Genomic DNA, 24,674 nt, shown 5'->3' with positions numbered 1-24,674 from the left:
TGTTAAATGTGACTCATGTGGTCCCTTTCTGACATAGGTGGTTACCAGGCCATGAGCCCCTTACCCTGCACCCCAGCCTCTTGGCTGGTTGGTCACCTCCAGCATCTTTCCTGTTGTGCTCCTGCTGCGGCAGGTGCCACAGGGCAGTAGTGAGTGGAGGGGACCTGACCTAAAGCAGAGGATGCATGTCTCAATAGCAGTTTCTTCTTTCTACCCATCCATGCCAGACAGATAGATGGGTGGCCATAAAGAATAGACCTGTCTCTGCTCATCTCTTCTTCACCTCGGTGCCAGCAGAACTGGGATTCTCAGCAAAGCACTGAACCTTCCGTCACTCCTTCACTCACTTCCTGTCTCATTCCCTTGCTTAGTATTTACTGAGAGCCTACCATGTCAGGTACTTTAATGTGTGCTGGGCTGCAGCTGTGAACAAGGCAGGCAAGAATCCCTGTCCTAGTGGAGCATGCTCTCTGGTGGAGGGGTCAGGTAATCACCAAGATTTGGAAGTAGCAGGTGTTTACAGATCAGTGTACCAGATACTGATAAATATCAGGGAAAAATAAAGCCAGGAAAGAAGGGCAGGGGGAGGCCCTTGACTTATGTGGGGAGCCATGGGAAATGAGAGGTGAGGGGCTGGGGGCTGGTTAGGAGGGCCTGGGTGGCGTACCGGTGAGCAGGGACAAAGGACACAGAGGAGGGCTCACGTCTCAAGGCAGAGAGGGGAAAAAGTGAATGCTGGGTGAGACTGAGGGTCCTGGGCGGGGCGGGGAAAACCACATGGAGTTTCTCTTAACTCTTGCTGAGGGAGATAGAATAGAATAGTTCTTTCAAAATAAAATTTCGTGTTTATGCTTTTAATAGGCAAAACAGTTAAATGAGTCAATATTTAAAAGGGATACAAGGATATCTAATTGTAAAATTAAGAGCTTCCAACCCATACCCCCTAGGAACTCATTTCTCCTCCTTGGTAGCACTTTTTATAAAGTTTCTTCTGTATTTGTTCCAGGGTGTTTCATTCACATACATGCAAACATATCCATCCATTTGTATGTACATACATGTATCTGTATGCATAGCTATATAGACCTTGACAAACATGTATATGGTGTGGATGTACATATACATGTGCACACACAGGCATATGTATATATGTATGTATTTCACATGTCTGTATACTTACATATATTTTAAAGAAAGGTGAGTGATTCACAGAGCTCTCACTTGATGAAGATTCTGACAGCTGCTAAGTATGCCTGTAATTCTTACACAAATCAAAAAGGCTTTAGTAATTTGCTGCCTATTTCAAAGACACCATGATCAATGATCAATTAGACAGCACCGAAGATCTCTGTAGGGCAAACCATTCTGGTAAATGCTTTGCTTTCCTGTTACAATAATTCCACTAAGGTATGTTCCCTTGTGATTAAAGGCACAGGCTGTGGAGACAGAGAAACCTGGAAGCAAATCTTAATTGGTTATGTGCATTAGTTTCCTGCTGCTGTAGCAAATTACCACAAACATAGTCACACAAAATTTTATTACCTTACAATTCTGGAAGTCGAAAGTCTTCTGGTCTTCAGCAGGCTGAAATCAAGGTATCAGCAGGACTTTGTTACCTCCAGGAATTCTTAGGAAAAATCCATTTCTTTGCCCAAGATCTAGAGGTCACGTACGTTCCTGGGCTTGAGGCCCCTTCCACCATCTTCAAAGCCAACAACGTACTATCTTCAACTCACTCTTTCTGACTTACTCTTTTAAGGTTACATCTCTTCTCTGATTCTGACCCTTTTGCCTCCCTTGTGACCAGATTTGGCCCATCCAAATAATCCAGCATGGTCTCCCCCATCTCAAGATCCGTATACATCTGAAAAGTCTCTTTAGCCATGTAAAGTAACATATTCACGTGTTCTGGGGAATTAGGACATTGGCATCTTTTCAGAGATAGGGTCACTCTCTCTGCCTATCACAGGTTGTCAGAAGAAAGTTACTTAACTTATAGTTTATTTTCTTATGTAGAAACTTTTGACAAAACAAGGCTATTTGGAGGAGTCAAATGAGACAATGTGTATAAAACTCTTGGCCTATAGCAGGGACTAACTACCTTTTGGGTAGCTCTGGTTTATTAGCTGTTTGGTCTTAGTTAACAGCATTCTCCTCTTCACTGCCATCCTCTTCCTCTATAAAATGGGGAAAAGAATGGCACCCATGAGATTTTATTAGCATGGATATCCATTTAATCTAGCATAGTTTATTAAACGACTATCTTTTCTTTACTGCATTTCAAAGATACTTTTCTCCTTGTTGTAAGTCTGGTAACCAAAACAATGTGTGGATCTACTTAGGAATTCTCTTTACTTTCTGTGCTTTGTGTGTATATTCTTGTGTCAGTTCCACACTTCAATTACTAGTACTTCAAATAAATATTGTTACCTAGCAATATATTCTCCAACTTTGTTCTTTTTATTTGAGTTTATCTTGGCACTTTGCATTTTCACGTGTATTAGAATCAGTTTGTCAGTTTCTTTAAAAAAAGAAACTTGCTGGTATTTCGATAGGGATTCCACTGAATCTGTAGATAAGTTTGAGAGAAGGAGATGTCTTTACTACATTGAAGCTTCTAATCCACAAACATGGATTATTGCCTTTTATTTATTTATATCTTTTACAATTTCTCTTTGCAGTATTTATAGTTCTCTGTAAGACTTTATCTGTTGCTAGTTATCCCATATATATGATTGTTTTTGATGTTGTTATAAATAATATAATTATATTATATTTCCTTTTTATCTTCCTGGGTCTGGCTTGCATGAAAAATGCAACAGAAATTTGTATGTTGACCTTGTATTCAGTAATTTTGCTAAGTTCACTTAGTAATTCTATTTATTTATAGATTCTTTTGGATTTTTACATAGTTTTAGTTCCTCACTTCCAAATTCCATACTGTTTGCTTCTTTTATATGCCTTATTTCATTAGTCAGGACTCCTTTACAAAGTCAAATAGGAGCAGTGATAGCTGACATCTTTGTACATTCTACACAGCAAGAGGAAATTTTCAGAATTTTATTATTAAGATATTAGACATAATACCAAATCAAGGAAGCTTCCTACTATTTGTAGCTTGTGAAAGTGTTAAAAAATTAAGAATGAGACTTTTTTCACAGAATTAGAAAATATAATTCTAAACTTTGTATGGAAATACAAAAGCCCCCAAATAGCCAAAGCACTCTTGAGAAAGAACAAAGCTGCAGGTATCATGTTCTTTAAACTCAAACTATCCTACAAAGCTATAGTAATCAAAACAGTATGGCAATGGCACAAAAACAGACACACATAGATCAATGGAACAAGCTAGGAAGCCCATAAATAAGTCCACACTTAATGGTCAATTAATCTATGATAAAGGAAGCAAGAATATAAAATGAGAAAAAGTCAATGAAGCAGAAGTAGATGTTTTTCGGTAATTCCCTTGCTTTTTCTCTGCTCCACCAGATGTTGGCAATTTAATCTCTGGTTCCTTTGCATTTTCTATATCCAGCTTGTACATCTGGAAGTTTTCAGTTCATCTATTGTTGAGGCCTAGCTTGAAGGATTTTGAACATTATTTTGCTAGCATGTTAAATGAGTGCAGTTGTACTGCAGTTTGAACATTCTTTGACATTATGTTTCTTTGGGATTGGAAGAAAAACACATTTTCCTGTCCTGTGGCTACTGCTCAGTTTTCCAAATTTGCTGGCATATTTAGTGTAGTACTTTCACAGTATCATCATTGAGAATTTTAAATAGCTCAGCAAGAATTCCATCAGGCTTCCCAGGTGGCACCAGTGGTGAAACAAAAAGGAAAGAAAAAACCCACCTGCCAATTCAGGAGAAATAAGAGACATGGATTCAATCCCTAGGTCAGAAAGAAACCCTGGAGGAGGGAATGGCAACCCACTCTAATATTCTTGCCTGGGTAATGCCATGGACAGAGCAGCCTCACGGGCCATGGTCCATAGTGTTGCAAAGAGTCGGACACCCTGAAGCAAGTTAGCATGCATGCACACAGAATTCCATCACCTCCACTCACTTTGTTAATAGTAATACTTCCTGACTTTACACTCCAGGATGTCTGGCTCTCGGTGAGTGATCACACCATCATAGTTATCCAGGTCATTAAGACCTTTTTTGTATAGTTCTCCTGTATACTTTTGCCAACTCTTCTTAATCTCTTCTGCTTTGGTTAGATCCTTGCCTTTTCTGTCCTTTTTTGTGCCCATCTTTGCATGAAATATTCCGTTGGTATCTCTAATTTTCTTGGAGAGATCTCTAGTCTTTCCCGTTCTGTTGTTTTCCTCTATTTCTCTGCATTGTTCACCTAAGAAGGCTTTCTTGTCTCTCCTTTCTAGTCTCTGAAACTCTGCATTCAGTTGGATATATCTTTCCCTTTCATCTCTGTCTTTTGCTTCTCTTGTTTTCTTAGCTATTTTTAAGGCCTCCTCAGACAACCATTTTGCCTTCTTGCATTTCTTTTTCTTGGGGATGCTTCTGGTCACCACTTCCTATACAGTGTTATGAACCTCTGTCCATAGTTCTTCAGGCACTCTATCTACCAGATCTAATCCCTTGAATCTATTTGTCACTTCTACTGTATAATCATAATGGATTTGATTTAGGTCATACTTGAATGGTCTAGTGGTTTTCTCTGCTTCAACTTAAGCCTGAATTTTGCAATAAGAAGCTGATTATCTGAGGCACAGTCAGCTCCAGGTCTTCTTTTTGCTGACTGTATAGAGTTTCTCTGTCTTCAGCTACAAAGAATATAATCAATCTAATTTTGTTATTGACCATCTGGTGATGTCCATGTGTAGAGATGTCTCTTACGTTATTGGAAGAGGGGTTTGCTATAACCAGGGTGTTTTCTTGGCAAAAGTCTTTTAAGTTTTTTTGTACTTCTGTACTATTTGTACATTGGAGTAAAAAACCTGTTTTATTATGTACTTCAAGGCCAAGCTTGTCTGTGGCTCCAGATATCTCTTGATTTTCTACTTTCCAGGCCCCTATAATGAAAAGAACATCTTTTTATTGGTGTTAGTTCTCGAAGATCTCATAGGTCTTTGTAGAACCATTCAACTTCAGTTTCGTTGGCGTTAGTGGTTGGGGCATAGACTTGGGTTACTGTGATATTAAATGGTTTGCCTTGGAAATGAACCGAGATCATTCTGTTGTTTTTGAGATAGCACTCAAGTGCTGCATTTTGGACTCTTTTGTTGACTATGAGGCCTACTCCCATTTCTTCTAAGGGATTCTTGTCCACAGTAGTAGATATAATGGTCATCTGAATTAAATTTGCCCACTCCCATCCATTTTAACTCACTGATTCCTAAAATGTCAGTGTTTACTCTTGCCATCTCCTGCTTAATCACATCCAATTTACCTTGATTCATGGACCTAACATTCCCAGTTCCTATGCAATATTGTTCTTTATAGCATTGGATCTTAGTTTCACCACCAGACACATCCACAGCTGGGTGTCATTTCTGCTTTGGCCTAGCCTCGTTAGTCTTTCTAGAGCTATTTCTCTGCTCTTCCCCAGTAGCATATTGGACACCTACCGACCTGAGGGGCTCATCTTCTGGTATCACATCTTTTTGCCTTTTCATACTGTTCATGGTTTTCTTGAGGCAACAATACTGAAGTGGTTTGCCATTCCCTTCTGCAGTGGACCACATTTTGTCAGAATTTTCCACCATGACCCATACGTCTTGGGTGACCCTGTATGGCATGGCTCATAGCTTCATTGAGTTACACAAGGCTGTGATCCATGCCATCATTTTGGTTAGTTTTTTTGTGATTGTGGCTTTTGTTCTGGAGGCTGTGGGATTATAGTTCTTGCTTCTTCTGTCTGCCCTCTAATGGATGAGGATAAGAGGCTTGTGCAAATTTCCTGATAGGAGTGATTGGCTGTGGGGAAAACTAGGTCTTGCTCTGGTGGGAAGGGCCATGCTCAGTAAATCTTTAATCCAATTTTCTGTTGTTGGGTGAAGCTGTGCTCCCTCTCTGTTGGTTGTTTGGCCTGAGACAGCCCATAGCCTCTAAAAGGACTCATTCCAACCTGTGTCTCCCAGGACTGCTGCTGCCAGTGCCCATGTTCCTGTATCAGGCCACTGCTGACTCATGCCTTTGCGTGAGACCCTCAAACACTCACAGGCAGGCCTGGTTCAGTCTTTTGTGGGTTCACTGCTCCTTTCCCTGTATCCTGGTGCGTACAAGGTTTTGTTGGTGCACTCCAAGACTCTCTGTTTCCCACATTCATGTGGAAATCCTGTTATCAAATCCCATTGTCCTTCAAAATCAGATTCCCTGGGGATTCCCAGTGCTTTTGCCAATTCTCAGGTTGGGAAGTTAAAAATAAAATTATGAATGGGTATTGAATTTTATCAAAAGTGTTTGCTTATCTATTGAGTTGATAATTTTTCTGTTAATGTGGCAATCACAATGATTGATTTTCAAATGTTAAGCTAATGTTGTATTTCTAGAATAAATCTGACTTAATCATGATGTAATATCTTCTATATATTTATTGGTATGTTCATTTTGCTCATATTTTAAATTTCTGTGCCTAAGATCTTAAACACGAGAGAGATTGGCCTAACGTTTGGCTTTCTAGCAATGTCCTTGTCAAGTTTTGACATCAAGATATGCTAATTTGATAAAATCAATTTAAAAGTCTTCATTATTTTCCATTTTCTGGTGAAATTTGTGTAATATTATTGTTATTTCTTCCTTAAATGCTTGGAAGAAAGCCATAGGCAAAGGCTACCTAGGTTTGGAGTTTTGTTTGTCATAGACATTATATTACAGATTAAATAGCTTTATTAAATAGATGAGTATTTATACTTTTCAAATGTAACTTTTGAAAAAATTTTCCATTTCAGCTAAACTTTCAAATACGTTGGCATAAAGTTGTTCATAATTTCCTCCTATTATCTCTTTTGAAATTGAGTATAGTTTAAATAAGGTAAAATGTGCAAGTCTTAAATATGTAGCTCACTAAGTTTTTAATCTATGATTATACATGTATAAAAATCACCCAGATAAAGATAAAGATCTAACACTTCAGAAAGTTCCCTCATAAAACTTTCCATATGATACTCACACCCGCCCCCAAGGTAACCCCTATTCTGATATACAAAGCAAACTAATAGTTTATCTGTTCTTGGATTTTATATAAACAAAATAATACATATTAACATATAAACAGTATATATATTTGTGTTTGACTTCTTTTTCTGACTGTAATGTTTTTGAGATTCATCTGGTATTAGATTCATCAGTAATGTATTCTTATTTTTACTGCCATTTGATATTCCATTATATAAATATAGTACACATTTTAAATCAATTTTTGTATTAATGGACAGATAGCTTATTTTAAGTTATTACAAAATTTCTATCAATCTTCTTTTACAAAATTTTGTAGATATATGACATTTCTTTTTACAATATATGTAGGCATGGAATTGAGGGTCATAGTGTAGGTATAAATATAACATTATGAGAAACTAATAGGCAGTTGTTAAGAATGGTTGAGCCACTGTATATTCCACCAGTAATATATAATGTTCACAATTTCTCCATACATCCTCCAATGTTTGGTTTTATCAATGTGTTAAATTTTAGCATTAATAATGGATGCAATAGTATCCCTTAGTTTAATCTGAATTTCCCTGTTGAGTATACTGTTGAGAATCTTTTCATGTGTTTATTGGCCTTTTGAATATCTTCTTGGACAGTGCCTTTTCAAGCCATTTGAAATAGTAAACATGAGGGGAGGAGAGCTCATTTTTTTCTAGAATATTTTTATTGAAGTATGGTTGATTTATAGTATATTAGTTTAGATGTACAACATGATTCAGTATTTTATAGATTATAGTTCATTTAAAGTTATTACAAAATAATGGCTCTATTTGCCTGTGCTGCACAATATATCCTTGTTGCTTATCTATTTTATACATAGTAGTTTGTGTCATTTTTTAAACATTGAGCATTTTCTTACTGATTTATAGGAGTTGTTTTCACATTATACATGAGTCTCTTGTCATATCTATGTATCTATATATATATATATATAATATTTTCCCCTGATTTGTGGCTTTTCTTTCCACTTTGTTAAAGGTATCTTTTAATGAGCTGAAGATTTTAGTTTTGATTAAGTCAGTTATATCTTTTAAAAAAATAATTTGTGTTCTTTGTGTCTTGTTTAAGAACTTTTGTCTACCTCAGTAAAATGAAGACATGCACAAAAGTTTTATTTTAGAACTCTATAGTTTTCAACTTTAAATACACAATCTACTTTAACTTTTATGTGTAGAATAGTATAGTTCTTTTTTTTTCTCAATTGTTCCAACATCATTTATTGAATAGGCCTTCCTTTCTCTACAATTTTGACAAACTAAAGCAACCATATGTGTGTAGATCTACCTCCTACTCTAGACTGTTTCATTGATCTGTTTGTCTATTCTTGTTCCCAATATCACATTGTCTTAATAGCTAAAGTATTACAGAATGTCCTGAAATTTAGTAGTGTAACATTTTATTTTTCTCAAGATTTTCATAGCTGGGCTGTGCTTAGTCGCTCAGTCATATCCGACTCTGTGTGACCCTGTGGACTGGAGCCTGCCAGGCTCCTCTGTCCATGGGGATTCTTCAGGCAAGAATACAGGAGTGCGTTGTCATGCCCTCTTCCAGGGGATCTTCCCAACCCAGGGATCAAACCCAGCTCTCCTAAATTACAGACGGATTCTCTACTGTCTGAGCCACCAGGGAAACCCATAGCTAGGCTAGATCTTTTATATTTTAAACAAATTTAGTATCTCTTTGTCAATATCTGCAAAAAAAAAAAAGCCTATTGGGATTTTGGTAGTGATTACATTGACTTTATATATTAATTTTGAGGGTAAGGTAATTGATATCTTAATAATAATTTATCTTCCAATTTATGAATATGGAATATATCTCTATTTAATGGATTTTTAAAGGTTAAACTAACCTTGTGTTTCTGAGCTAAAACTCCCTTGGTCAGTATATATAATCCATTTTCACATATTGCTCTATTCTATTTGCTAATGTATTCTTTTAGAGATTTTATATCTTTTCATTTCTTTTCTTATAAAATTTTTTGTTGGATATTGGTATCTGGATAATGCTGGCCTCATACGAGGAGTTGGAAATTATTTCTTTTATCTCTCATCTCTGAATAACTTTGTGTCAGACCCTATGGACAGAGTAGCCTGGTGGGCCATGGTCTGTGGAATCACAAAAAACGTTGGACACGACTGAAGCGACTTAGCACACAGGCACAAGATTAGTATTATTCATGTATATGGGAGTGTTTGGTAGAAATACTACTAAAGCCATCAAGTCAGGAATTTACTTTGTGGAATGGTAGCTAATACAGAAATACTTAGTTTTTCTTTATTTTCTGATGTCAGTTTTGGTAAGGTGTTTTCAAGCACTTTGTTCATTTCATATAGCTGGACAAATTTATTGGCATAACGTTGTTTATAACATTCTCTTGTTATCTTTCAATATATGTAGTGGTGTTATTTTTTTCACTCCTGACAGTCATAGTTTGTATTTTCTTTTTTTCTTAATGAGTCTTGCAAGGAAGTTCAGTTTTAATGATCTCTTCAAAGAACTAGTTTTCTTTTTTCTGCTTTTTCGATTGTCTCTTTTCTGTTTCATTGATTTCTGCTCTCACTTTCCACACTGCCCACTTGCCCCAATTTTATTGTTTTATGAGAAGGAAACTTAAATAATTGATTTTAAACACGTTTCTAATATATGTATTTAAAGCAATAAAATTTCATCCAAACTGCTTTAGTTCCATCCCGTAAATTTTGACATGTTGAATTGTCATTGTTTTTCCTTTAAATTGTTTTCAGATTTTAAATATTATTTCTTCTTTAACTCACAGGTTATTTAGAAATATATTATTTGATTTTCAAACAATGTTTGAAGATTTTCCAGTTATCTTTATCATTGACTTCTGGGCAGGGAACTTTAGAAATTTCTCTCATTGTTTTAGGGCTTCCCTTATGGCTCAGTTGGTAACAAATCCGCCTGCAATGAGGAAGACCTGGGTTTGATCCCTGGGTTGGGAAGATCCCCTGGAGAAGGGAAAGGCCTGGAGAATTTCATGGACTAGTCCATAGGGTCACAAAGAGTTGGACACAACTGAGCGACTTTCACGTTCATTGTTTTTAAACTTTTGAGATCAGCTTTATAGAGCAACATATGGTCTATTTTAAAGAATGTTTCTTGAGCATTTGAAAAGACTATTTTCTGAAGCTGTTGTTTGTCATATTAAATGCACATCTAATTGGTCAAATTGGTTAATAGTGTTGTTTCAAATCTTCTCTACCTAAATTCAGATTATTAAACACTTTTTTCTATTGATTACTGCTCTTTCAGTTTCTGAGAGAGATAAGTTAATACATCTGACTATGTGGGTTTATCTTTATCTTCTCAGTTCTATCAAATCTAGCTTTAGTTTTTGTTTCATGCATGTTGAAATGACATTATTTATGTACATACTTGAAATGATATCTTATTGATTAAACAACCATTTTGTTATTATGCAATATTACTTTATTAATACTCTTTGTCTTAAAGTCTACTTTGTCAGATATTTACATAGTCACACAAGCTTTTATGGTTAGAGTGTGTATTTTTCCAATTCTTTTGCTTTCAGCCTATCTGTGCACTTATATTTAAAGTGTATCTTGTAAACAAAAGATAAGTTTATTTTTTCTAGTCTGTCTGCAAAAATTGTCTGCCAGATTGTCTGCCAGTCTGTCTTATTATGAACCACTTTATGCGAATAGATGGAGTATTTGTCTGAAAAAAAAAATCTAATGTAATCATTGACATATTTACTTTTATGTCTAGTGGCTTGTTACCTTTATATTTGTCTCATCTTTTGTCTCCTCTGACTTCTTTTGGACTAATCATGTGTTTTTTAATTATTCCAGATGAAGCCAACCCCCTCATTGCATACATACCTTTTTTAGTGGTTATTTCAGTGACCACTTTGTATTTTGGCTTTCTCAACCTCAAGGCACTTTGATGTTTGAGACCAGACATTTTCTCATTGTGAGAGTCGTTCTATGCATTGTAGCATTTTTAGCTGCAACCCTGGCTTCTTGCCACTAGATGACAGTAGAAACATCCCCATCTCTCTCAACCAAAAATGAAATAGCCAAAAGTAGCTCATGTCCCTTTGGAAGAAAAATTACCACTGGCAGAGAACCACTGCTCTAGGGATTACCATAAACATCCTCAATTTTTACCTCACTTATCAAGATAATTGAATTATTGTTTTGCTACTCCATAAGCAATATAAAACTTTGTAAGGGTATAATTACATTTATTTTTCTCTCCAATTATGCTATTGATGTCATATATGTCATTTCTACATGTATTATGAATTCCTCAATGCATTGTTCTTATTGTGGTTTTTTAAAAATATCCAGTAATTTACTTTTAACTTTTAAAACTATTATTTCACATTTTTGCAAATATTTGATCTTTCTGGTCTAGTCTGCAGATTTGTGTGGCTGATCTGTGCTGATGTCATGGATTGTTCCTTTTTAGCCTAAAAAACTGGTGACATATCATCTCAGCTCTCATTTATCTAAAACTGTCTTTATATAGGCTTTGATTTTTTTTAATTCCAATTTTTTTTTCTTTCAGCACTTAAAGAAGTCAAATCTGTTGTCTTTTGTCTTGCATTTGTTTTCTGATGAAAATTACTTATCATTTTATGTTTGTTTTCCTGAATAACCTACCTATTTTTTTCTGTCTGCATGTAAGAATTTATTTTATGTCTGTGCTTAAATTTTTTTCCTTTATTTTTGGTTTAAACCAGTTTGACAGTTATGACCTGGATGAAATAATCGAATTTTTTTTCCTCAGCTGTCGGGAGCAGCAATAGGCATTACTGACAAAATGGAGGCAGGGCCCCAACCCCCTCTCCTCATCCCGCAGGCACGGTTCCAGGATGAAGGAGTTAGGTCTTGTGATTCTGACTTGTCCTTTCCTTCCTATGGTTGAGTTGGCTGGAAAGAATGTTATAATCCATAAAGTTAACTATTGACATTTGTTCAAGGTTCTTTACAAAAAATGTTCCAGGATGAGCACATAGGCTGCAGCTTGAGGCCATGGGAAACATTGTTATCTGAAACCTGCCTGTAAGGGGAATGTTTGTGGCAAAAGAAGTTTGCTGAGTTTAGGGGTTAGAAATAATTAAGAATAGAAGCTAAAAGTTTAAGGTATGTTGTAGTGTTGGCATATTTTACTATAGCTTATAGAAACTAGGAATTTTAGAGATACTGATAGCTAAAGAAGTCTTTTTAGGAGTTAATGAGCTCAAGCAGGATTTATAAATATAAGAAATAAACTGAGGAATGTGGTATACAGCCCAGAGACAAACTTGAGTTCCGATGTTGTCACAAGGACACTTAAGAAGGAACTCTGAAGGACAACAATGATTTATGGAGACAGTAAATATGGGTGAGGGGAAACTGAAGATGTCATACCTCTGACCTAATGCTTTTGTAAAAGTATAAAAGAAAACCTGATGCTTAAAATAAACATGCAGTCCAAATGAGTGAGAGGCTGCATCATTCGCGGACCCCATTCATCCCTTCAGGGCGTTTCCCTGGCTGCCGGAGCTGGACTCCGGCACTCAGCTATGTCCATTCTGCTTTGAATACATTAAATATATTTAATTTAATATGTGGTAATTTTTCAGTTTTAAATTTCCACTTGGTTCTACTGTAGAAATTTTACTTTTCTCTTAAAATTCTCATTTTTTTGTCCATTTTGTCTGTTTTCTTCTAATCTCTTTAATATATTTTAATAGCTATTTTAAGTGAAGAAAAGCGATAGTCTCTCAGTCCTGTCTGACTCTTTACAACCCCATGGACTGCAGCCTGCCAGGCTTCACTGTCCATAGAATTCTCCAGGCAAGAATACCAGAGTGGGTAACTATTCCCTGCTCCAGGGAATTTTTCTGACCCAGGGATCGAACCTGGGGTTTCCTGAATTGCAGGCAGATTCTTCACCATCTGAGCCACCAAGGAAGCCCTTAGTTATTTTAAGGTCTTTGCCATTTCCAATATCTGAGCCATTCCTCAGTCTGCTCCCATTGACAGTTTTTTTTCCCCTTGATTAGGAATCATATTGCTTCTACACTGGTCTCACGACTTCTTACTGCATTCCCACAATTGCGTAATGAAAAAAATTGTAGTCCCTGGAGTAAATATTATTTTGTACAAGTGAAGGCATGTTGTTTCCCTTGTCAATAAGTTACAGAAGAGTCCGTCTTAACAATCTGATCAAGATTTGAGCTGAATTGTGGCTGAGTTACAGCTTTGGTTAGGTTCCCTCCACATTTTCAAACGTCTTTAGAACTAACTTGTTCTGTCCTGTGTCTATTATAAGTTACTCCCTCTAATAGGACTTTGCCATCTAAGCACTGTTGGATGCAGAATGTTCCCTCTGCTTTCTAGTTTAGCTTCCATGCCCCTGACACACTCAGCAAAGCTCTTTTGGGGAAGGTTGGCACGCAAGAACAAATTCCCTGCATTTGGAGCTTCTGATTTCAGTCTATTCATGCCAGCTCACAAGGTCTGCAAGTATCCCAGCAAAATTTGATGTTCAGTTTTTCACTGGCCCCTTTGGAAACCTTGCAGAATAGAATTTGGCCACTGGTATCTACTCACCTAGAAATCCCTTAGACTTGCTTGTAACTTAATTTCCTTAGACTACTTTTGTCTGCAAGTCTTCTATATCTTAAATATGATGGGGGAGATTCAGTTATCTTTTTAGGTTATGTGATGGGTACAGTGGTCCCTTAAGACCTTCTACATTTTATCTGAAAGCTAAATATTTTTATTTTTAAAACCTCTAAAACCTCTAATGATAAACATTCTTAATTCTTGAAAATTTTTCTTTGTAATCAGTCTTGCCAGATATTTATCAATTTTATTTATCTTTTCCAAGAAGCAAAATTTCCTTTTTTTCTATTACATTTTCCATTTCAGTTCAGTTCAGTCACTCAGTCATGTCCGACTCTTTGTGACCCCATGAATTGCAGCATGCCAGGCCTCTCTGTCCATCACCAACTCCCAGAGTCTACCCAAACCCATGTCCATCGAGTCAGTGATGCCATCCAACCATCTCATCCTCTGTCGTCCCCTTCTCCTCCTGCCCTCAATCTTTCCTAGCATCAGGGTCTTTTCAAATGAGTCAGCTCTTCGCATGAGGTGGCCAAAGTATTGGAGTTTCAGCTTCAACATCAGTCCTTCCAATGAACACTCAGGACTGATCTCCTTTAAGATGGACTGGTTGGATCTCCTTGCAGTCCAAGGGACTCTCAAGAGTCTTCTCCAACACCACAGTTCAAAAGCATCAATTCTTCTACGCTCAGCTTTCTTTATAGTCCAATTCTCACATCCATACATGATTACTGGAAAAACCATAGCTTTGACTAGATGGACCTTTGTTGGCAAAGTAGTGTCTCTGCTTTTTAATATGTTGTCTAGATTGATCAGAACTTTCCTTCCAAGGAGTGAGTGTCTTTTAATTTCATGGCTGCAGTCACCATCTGCAGTGATTTTGGAGCCCCCCAAAATAAAGCCTGCCACTGTTTCCAACTGTTTCCCCATCTATCTGCCTTGAAGTGATGGGATAGGATGACATGATCTTAGTTTTCTGAACGTTGAGCTTTAAGCCAACTTTTTCACTCTCCTCTTTGACTTTCATCAAGAGGCTCCTTAGTTCTTCTTCACTTTCTGCCATGAGGGTGGTGTCATCTGCATATCTGAGGTTATTAATATTTCTCCCAGCAATCTTGATTCCAGCTTGTGCTTCTTCCAGCCCAGTGTTTCTCATGATGTACTCTGCATATAAGTTAAATAAGCAGGGTGACAATATACAGCCTTGATGCTTTCCTATTTGGAACCAGTCTGTTGTTCCATGTCCAGTTCTAACTGTTGCTTCCTGACCTGCATACAGGTTTCTCCAGAGGCAGGTCAGGTGGTCTAGTATTCCTATCTCTTTCAGAATTTTCCGCAGTTTATTGTGATCCACACAGTCAAGGGCTTTGGCATAGTCAATAAAGCAGAAATAGATGTTTTTCTGGAACTTCTTGCTTTTTCAATGACTCAGCGGATGTTGGAAATTTGATCTCTGGTTCCTCTGCCTTTTCTAAAACCAGCTTGAACATCTGGAAGTTCATGGTTCATGTACTGTTGAAGCCTGGCTTAGAGAATTTTGAGCATTACTTTACTAGCGTGTGAGATGAGTGCAATTTGCGGTAGTTTGAGTGTTCTTTGGCATTGCCTTTCTTTGGGATTGGGATGAAAACTGACCTTTTCCAGTTCTGTGGCCACTGCTGAGTTTTCCAAATTTGCTGGCATATTGAGTGCAGCATCATCTTTTAGGATTTGAAATAGGTCAACTGGAATTCTATCACCTCCACTAGCTTTGTTTGTAGTGATGCTTCCTGAGGTCCACTTAACTTCACCTTTCAGGATGTCTGGCTCTAGGTGAGTGATCACATCATCATGATTATCTGGGTCATGAAGATCTTTTTTTTGTATAGTTCTGTGTATTCTTGCCACCTCTTCTTAATATTCTGCTTCTATTAGGTCCATACCAATTCTGTCCTTTATTGAGCCGTCTTTGCATGAAATGGTCCCTTGGTATCTCTAATTTTCTTGAAGAGATCTCTAGTCTTTCCCATTCTATTTTTTGCTCTATTTCTTTGCACTGATCACTAAGGAAGGCTTTCTTATCTCTCCTTGCTATTCTTTTGATTTATTATATTGTGTTAGTTTCAGGTATACAACTAAGTGATTCAGTTATACATATACACATATCCATTCTTTTTCAGACTCTTTTCCCATATAGGTTATTAAAGAATATTGAGTAGATTTCCCTGTGCTATAGTGTAGTCTTAGTTGATTATTTGTTTTATATATAGTAGTAGATATATGTTAATCCTAAGCTCCTATTTTATCTCTCCTCTCTTCCCCTTTAGTAAACATAGATTTTTTTTTTCTATTTCTGTGTGTCTATTTCTGTTTTATGAATAAATTCATTTGTATCCTTTTAGATTCCATGTATAAGTGATGTTTTAATGATAAATGTCTTTATCTGACTTACTTCACTTAATCTGACTTACTTCACTTAGTATGCTATCTAGGTCCATTCATATTGCTGCAAATGGCATTATTTCATTCTTTTTTATGGCTGAATAATATTCCATTGTATATATGTACCACATTTTCTTCATTCTTCTGTCAATGTACGTTTAGGTTGCTTCAGTGTCTTGGCTATTGTAACTAGTAGGTGCATGTATCTTTTCAAATTATGGTTTTATTTGGATGTATGCCCAGGAGTGTGATTGCTGGATCATATGGTAATTCTATTTTTAATTTTTTTAAGGAACCTTTGTATTGTTTTCCATAGTAGTTGTACCAATTTACATTCCCCCTCAACAGTGTAGGAGGATTCCCTTTTCTCTGTCCCTTCTCCAACATTTATTGTTTGTAGACTATTTGTCATTGATTTTTTAAATATTTCCTTTAATATTCTCTTTAATATTTCCTACTTTCTTGCATTTAATTTGCTATTCTTTTTCTGGTTTCTTAGAAGATAATTATTTGCTTTTTCAGATTATTTTTCCTAAAACACATATTTGACACTATAAATTTTTCTGTATGCATTGCTTCAGCTGCATTCCACAAATTCTCATGTCGTTGTTTTCATAGTTATTCAGTTTGGAATACTTTTTCATTTGCTTTGTGCATGAGTTCAGGTTAAGTTGCTTCAGTTGTGTCTGACTCTTTGCAACCCTATGGACCCTAGCCTGCCAGGCTCCTCTGTCCATGGGATTCTCCTGGCAAGAATACTGGAGTGGGTTTCCCTGCCCTCCTCCAGGGTATCTTCCCAACTCAGGGATCGAACTCGTGTCTTTTAGTTCTACCTGCATTGACAGACGGGTTCTTTACCACTAGCGAGCGCTACCTGGGAACCATTTCTAATTTGCTTTATTCTCTGACTTATGGATTATTTAGAAAAGACTTGCTTCATTTATAAACATTTGAAGATTTGGTAGTTATCTCTTGGTTACTGATTTATGTCTTAATTCTACTGTGGTTAGAAGATACATTCTTATATCACAGTGAATTTTGGTAAAACTACTATGTACACTTGAAAAGACAATATTCTGTAGTTATTCGGCATAGTGTTTTATACACACACACACACCAATTAGGTCAAGTTAGTTTATTGAATTCATAAAATATATCTAATTCTTTTTCTGTTTGTTTTACTAATGACTGAGAAATGTGAGTTATTCTCAAGCTATATGACTGTGTACTTTTATTTCTTCTTTTAATTTGGTCAGTTTGTGACTTAAATTATTTTGAGCCTATGTTATTAGATGTATGCACATTTATATTGCAGTCAAAATTAATCTTTTATTATTACCAACTATGTCTCTATCACTAGTACGTTTCGCTTGAAATCTTCTTAGTTTTAAATTAATATATCTATATTCAGTTCAGTTCAGTCACTTAGTCGTGTCTGACTCTTTGCAGCCCAATGAACTGCACCACGCCAGGCCTCCCTGTCCATTGCCAACTCCCAGAGTTTACTCAAACTCATGTCCATTGAGTTGGTGATGCCATCCAACCATCTCATCCTCTGTCATCCCCTTCTCCTCCCGCTTTCAATCTTTCCCAGCATCAGGGTCTTTTCAAATGAGTCAGCTCTTTGCATCAGGTGGTGAAAGTATTGGAGTTTCAGCTTCAACATCTGTCTTTCCAATGAATATTCAGGACTGATTTCCTTTAGGATGGACTGGTTGGATCTCCTTGCAGTCCAAGGGACTCTCAAGAGTCTTCTCAATACCACAGTTCAAAAGCATCAATTCTTCAGCAATGAGCTTTCTTTATAATCCAACTCTCACATCCACATATTAGCTCACATCTCACATATTAGCTTTATTTTAATTAGTGTGTGCAAACTATATCTTCTCTTATTATCACTTATCTGGGTCTTGTATTTTAGCTGTGACTCCTGGAAGCAACATATGGTAAAATGTTGTTCTTTATTCACTTATTTGACCATGTTTATGTTTTTGTAGGATGTATAATCCATTTGTATGTAATGTAATTACAAACAAATATTTGGGTTTAAATGTATGATTTTACTATGCCCCACCTTTACTTTCTTTTTTCTGCTATTTTTGCCTTTTGCCTTCTTTTAAATTAGTAAAATATTTTTATATTTTTCTCTTTTCTATTACCTTAACTGTACATTCTTTTATTTCATTTTGGATTTTATCCTAAATTGCAAGATGAATTTTTGTCTTATTCTATTAAAATTTTACTTTTAGCCCTTCTAGGGTTAATGAAAGCTTAACAAATTTTAACTCCATTTACCATTCTCCCACTTTTTGTGTTATTATTGTCACATATTAAAATTATGTATAAAATATATCCAATCATAATGTATGTATATGGTAAATTTATGTACAATTTATTCCCATAAGATATATTTTATTAAATAGTCAATATTCATTTAGATTTAGCCATATATTTACCCTTTCTGGTGCTCTTCATTTCTGCATTAGAGTTCTTATTCTACCAGGAATCATTTTCTTTCTGCCTAAAGAAATTTCTTTGGTATTTCTTTAATGACACTTTGCTAATGATGAGTTATCTTGTTTTTACAGGGATTATCTAGAAACATTTGTCTGCTTAAATGCTGGCTTTGGCTTTTTTTGGTAGCCCTGAGCTAATTTACTTTGATCTTTGCAACCTAGTGAGATTCATAGAACCTCTTAATTGCCACTTTCTGATCTGCCCCTCTGCTTTTCTCTAAAAATGCACAAGGCTGTTGTTGAGGGAAAATGACAGAATGTGGGTATTCTCAATATATTTTCTTTCTTTTCAAGATCTTGATCTACTGAATCCTGGCTGCCTTAATCCTCTAGTGAATGTAAGTAGTCCAGAGCTTTCCTTCTTCTTTTCTTTTCTTTTTTTTTTTTTTCTTCTTCTTTTCCATAGCTTTAACAGTTGTTCTTAATGGGAAGTTTAGTCTGAATCACACTTGTTTATCATAGCTGGAAACAACATATGGATTAAATAATTTCTCCTCTTTCATTTTATGACCTCTCACATACTTTCCCACAGCTTCTATAAAGCTCATTGAGTCACTTATCTCTAGATAAAAAGACTAAAATTCTTTAGCTTATGTGACATAATCTCCTGACCCATCATTACTCTGGCTCCCCACTTAAGGTCGGGAAGATCTGCTGGAGAAGGGATAGGCTACTCACTCTAATATTAAAAGAATCCTCCTGCAATACAGGAAACCTGGGTTCAGTTCCTGGATTGGAAAGTTCCTCCGGAGAAGGGATAGGCTACCCACTCCAGTATTCATGGGCTTCCCTGGTGGCTCAGCTGGTAAAGAATCTACCTGCAATGTGGGAGACCTGCGTTTGATCCCTGGGTTGGGAAGATCCCCTGGAGACGGGAAAGACTACCCCTTCCAGTATTCTGACCTGGAGAATTCCATGAACTGTATAGGCCATGGGGTTACTAGGAGTCAGATGTGACTAAGTCACTTTCACTTTGTTAAAACAGATAACACAAAATTATGACTTGATTTTAGAATCAAAAAGTTTACTTTTAAGTCCCTGATCTATCTCATGTTAATTGCTTAACCATGAACAAGTTCATTTATTTGAGCTCTTGATTTTTTTTTTTTTTAATCTGCAAGGTAGAGGTTATTACCCAGTCTGTAAGGTCTTTTTCATTTAACCATCTGAATTACAGTAGGAACAGAAGAAAAGGTAGCTACTACAGTTGCTTTCATTTTTGCATACTTGTTCTTGAGAGGTCATATATTTCGGATATACTTGAGAGGGCATATGCTGCTGCTAAGTCACTTCAGTCATGTCCAACTCTGTGTGACCCCATAGACAGCAGCCCACCAGGTTCCCACCGTCCCTGGGATTCTCCAGGCAAGAACACTGGAGTGGGGTGCCATTTCCTTCTCCAATGCATGAAAGTGAAAAGTGAAAGTGAAGTTGCTCAGTCGTGTCCGACTCTTAGCCACCCCATGGACTGCAGCCTACCAGGCTCCTCTGTCCATGGGATTTTCCAGGCAAAAGTACTGGAGTGGGGTGCCATTGCCTTCTCTGAGAGGGCATATATTTGGGATTAATTCTTCATGTTGTTGTCACAAGTTTGCTGAAACCTTTTGTGCATTCTTTAAATGTACTTGCTTTAGTTATTCAGTTCCATAAATACTGTAGGATCATCCTCAAAGAAGGTATAAATCTGAATATATGTTTTGCCTCCTCCTTAGCACTCCTTCATCTTAGCTAAACTGATTCAAATGGGAGTAAAGATGTTTCTGCAAGAATTTTAACCACAAGAATACCATTTAAACAGTAGTGTTCTTCCCCCTTTCCAGAATGATTCTTTATCAGGATTTTACTTGCCTTCCCTTTATTTTACAACAGAAAATTAATGATGTTTTGGATGCAATCTTAAGCCAAGGTCAGCAGCAGCTGCTGCGCACTTGTTTGAAATGCCTATTTTCTTCCACTCATTTCTGACCCTTCAGAATCCTGTTATCAGTGCCTGCACATTTTTTGGTAACTGATTGTCATTACATTGTAAGGATGCTGCTTGGATGATTGCTCCTCAACCAGAGATGTCAGCCAGCTGAAACATACCAGGAGAAAACAAAGGACATTCCTGACTTGGGGAAAAAATGGAGCAGGGGAAATTTACATGTGTTTGACATTTATATTCTTTTGAGTAACTTTTGTCTCTTTGAAAATTCCATGAACTTACTACCTCAAGCATAAAAATGGAATTGAAATGTGAGGGAGAAAAGAAAATCTGTTTTGAAGATGGAGAGTTAGGATAAAGAATTAGATGGTCTCTCTGAATACATTTTTTGGTTATGGAAAAGGACAGAATTGTAGAATTAACCAGGTCACAATAACTTTACTTCCTGATGTATTGGAAAATAGTTACATAAAACCATAATACATCTGTAGGCTTGCTCTACAAGTGCCTCCTAATAGCTTCTTTCTATCTCTCCTTTGCATCAAGATGTGCTAGTGAAGTTTGTTTTTTTCTTTCATTATCGATCACATATAAGGAGACTGCTTTGAAGAAATTTTACTAATGTATGGGGGTCTCCGTGTTTCAACAATAGAAATGTCTTTGCATGCTGAGCTTCTGATCTCAAATGGTGGAATTTCACATGTTGTTATGGTTTGGTCACGAAGTCCTGTCCAACTCTTTTGAGACCCCATGGACTATAGCCTGCCAGGCTCCTCTGTCCATGGGGTTTCCCAAGGCAAGAAAATTAGAGTGGGTTGCTATTTCCTTTTCCAAGGGACCTTTCCAACCCAGGGATAGAACCCATGTCTCCTGCATTGCAGGTGGATCCTTTACCACTGAGCTACTAGGGAATTTCACATGAAGATGATTAAGCCCCAGTGGTGGCACTGGCGCCCTGACCTCAACCTTTATGTCACCTTAAAACAAGTGCAGGGCTTATCACTGGTGTGTGCTCTGTAGCGTAAGATGAGCAGAACTTACTTTTTAATAAAGTGTTGGTGAAAGAGAGTGATCCTTTTAGAATAGTATATTGAACACAACTTTCAGTATCAGAGATTTTCTCTATTGACATGAAACCATTGATACTTTCTTCCATTATCTGACTCTCAATATGTAAGATGCCTAAGAACACAGTACCTGGGTGCTGCTGTTTCTGTAGTTAAAGCAGTTTCTAAATTTTCAAACACTCAAAACCTTTTGCAAATAAGTTTTCTTTGGGAGCCCCGTGCATTATGTATACGCGCACGCACGTGTGTGTGTGTGTAGGTGTGTAGCTGATTTACAATGTTGTATTAGTCTCTTGTGTACAGAAAAGTGATTTAGTTCTATGTATATATATATAAATACATATTCTTTTTCATAGTCTTTTTACATTCTGGTTTATTAAAGAATATTGAATATAGTTCCCTGTGCTATATAGTAGGACCTTGTTGTTCATCCATAAATGATAGTTTTTTTAAAAGAATATGGTTGATGCAGGATGATAACTCAAATTTCTGCCCTATTGCCCTCTCCTTCACCTTAATGATATCCCTGCTGCATCTTACCAGTATCCCACGGGTTCCAGGAAACAGTTTACAAAACACTATTTTAAGGAAGGCCAAGAAGTACTTGCATTATCAGAAGAGGGTTGCATTGGCTAGGGTTGCACTGACCTCTAGAGGCCAATTTAAGTAACACCATCATTGAGGGGGAATCTATGTTTTTCCTCTTGCATTTCCACAAATTTTTTTTTTTTCAGAAAGATTTGGTAGTTTTTGAATTTTAATATTTCCATTAACCTATAGTCTCAGATCATTTTTACACTCTGTCAGAGATCATGTGAGTATTTTTCAATTTTTCTCATCTCCCCAAATGAGATCCACCCACATATCCACCCACGTATGCAGGCATCACTATACGGCATATTTAGCCTTTTGTGAATTTCTGTGAATTTTAACCAGGGTTTCATGCAGTATAGATGATAGAGATGACTAGTATAAAATCTGTGTTTATGAAGTGAAGTGTGAAACTTTGTTTTCAGCTTATGAAATCTATGCCAAATGGTTAGAAGGGCTGCAAGAGAGATGAGGATCCCTGAAGAACCACAGAATTATATGTATCTTCAGACTGACCACTAGATGTAGGCTTAATGAATCCTACCTGGAACTTTTTCAGTTTGAAATGAGTCCAAGTCAAACAATGGCTTAATCAAAATAAATGTATTGGTTCATGTAACTGAAAAGTCAGGGACTGGGGCCATTGTCACACTTTGGATGGAGTCATCCAGTATCTGTCCCTCTTGCTTTCTGTGCAATATTTCTCCATCTGAGCTAACCCCAGTTTCTCATTCCACAGGTTGAATTCATGCAGACATCAAGTACAAGGCAAGATTTGGAGAAGTGACACTGCTGCAATTTCAGGCTTACATCAACCACAAATAGCAACTCCAGAGGTAAGAGATTCTTTTTCCTACCATGAGATTAGGAAATCCCAGAGACAGTTTCTGTTGGCAAGTTTGGGTCATATTCCCATCTGTGGGCCAGTCAGTGGTCAGGAAGCCTGATATTATTTTCAGTCCTGTTTCCCTTTCAGAATACTCTTTTAAAATAATTATTGAAGTATAGTTGATTTATAGTATTGTTAATTTTTGCTGTATGACAAAGTGACTCAGTTACACATACATGTATGTATTTATATATATAGTTCATACACTTTTCCATTAAGGTTTATCACAGGATAGTGAGTATAGCTCCTTGTGCTATATGGTAGAAACTTGTTTATCCTTTCTATATATAATAGTTTGCATCTGCTAATCCAAAACTCCCACTCTGCAACTCCCCCACTCTTCCTCCCCTTCGGCAACCACAAGTTGATTTTCTGTGTGTGTGACTGTTTCTCTTTCATAGATATGCTCATTTATGTTGCATTTTAAATTCCATGTATAAGTGATATCATATGGTATTTGTCTTTCTCTTTATTACTTCACTTAATATGATGATATCTAGGCCTGTGCATGTTGCTGTAAGTTGGATTGGTCCCATTTACTTTTGCTTTCAGTTCTGTTGCTTTGGGAGATTGACCTAAGGAAAACATTGGTACCACTTATGTCAGAGAATGCTGCCTATGTTCTCCTCTAGGAGTTTGGTGGTGTCATGTCTTATATTTAAGTTGTTAAGCCATTTTGAGTTTATTTTTGTATGTGGTATGAGGTTATGCTCAAACTTCATTGATTTACATGAGAGTGTCCCAACTTTTCCAACATCACTTGCTGAAGAAACTTTCTTTTCCCGTTGTGCATTCCTGCCTCCTTTGTCAAAGATTAATTGTCTTTTGGTGTGTGGGTTCATATTTGAGTGGTCTATTATGTTCCATTGACCCATATGTCTATTTTTTCTGCCAATACCACGCTGTTTCGATTACTGTAGCTTTGTAGTATTGTCTGAGGTCTGGGAAGGTTATTTCTCCTGCTTTGTTCTTTTTCCTAAGGATTGATTTGGCAATTTTGGTCTTTTATGGGACTATTTATTCTAGTTCTATGAAAAATATCCTTGGTAATTTGATAAGTTTAGATCTGTAGATTGCTTTGGGTAGTATGGCCATTTTAACACATTATTGACTGGAGATGTTTTATAGTTTGATATCTTCTGTTACCTGAACATTATTGACCAGAGGCATATCACTATGTTTTTATGGAGTGATACAATTAGCATCATGTGTGAAGTTGTTAGAGCTTAAAATTGATCATGGTTCTTTATATAACATATGATTATCATTATCAGTCACATTTTGCTCCATTAAGGTTTTTGTGCCAACCTTGTGTATAGTGTAAATACAAGTGTATTACCATCACATTTTCAAAAATGACACATAGAGAAATTGTGAGTGAAGTAGAATTTTTTGGTAAATTTTATGCAGATACTTTTTATGATTGTCAGAGTGACATATATACTAGTGTCTCAGAAAATGATAGTTCTAGAGAATATTGTTATG

The 24,674-nt window shown here is 36.6% G+C and overlaps 1 protein-coding gene across 4 annotated transcripts in view; it reads left to right on the top strand.

Annotated features, from left to right (window-relative positions):
- Positions 1 to 24,674, top strand: part of LOC145510508 (uncharacterized) — a 329,761-nt gene that overhangs the window by 104,935 nt on the left and 200,152 nt on the right. For 2 of the 4 annotated variants that reach the window (XM_081501903.1, XM_081501902.1), the window contains 2 exons: positions 19,013 to 19,056; positions 23,040 to 23,136. In XM_081501903.1, the coding sequence (XP_081358029.1) occupies positions 19,013 to 19,056; positions 23,040 to 23,087 (92 nt within the window). In that variant the 3' untranslated portion in view covers positions 23,088 to 23,136. The remainder of the gene's footprint in view (positions 1 to 19,012; positions 19,057 to 23,039; positions 23,137 to 24,674) is intronic. The other 2 variants (XR_014057071.1, XR_014057070.1) reach the window with 1 other exon arrangement.

The sequence above is a fragment of the Giraffa tippelskirchi genome, chromosome 6, assembly GCF_054371585.1.
Source record: "Giraffa tippelskirchi isolate mGirTip1 chromosome 6, T2T-mGirTip1v1.2.pri, whole genome shotgun sequence".
In the NCBI taxonomy this organism is placed as follows: domain Eukaryota; kingdom Metazoa; phylum Chordata; class Mammalia; order Artiodactyla; family Giraffidae; genus Giraffa; species Giraffa tippelskirchi.
This window is presented reverse-complemented; position numbering and strand designations above follow the sequence as displayed.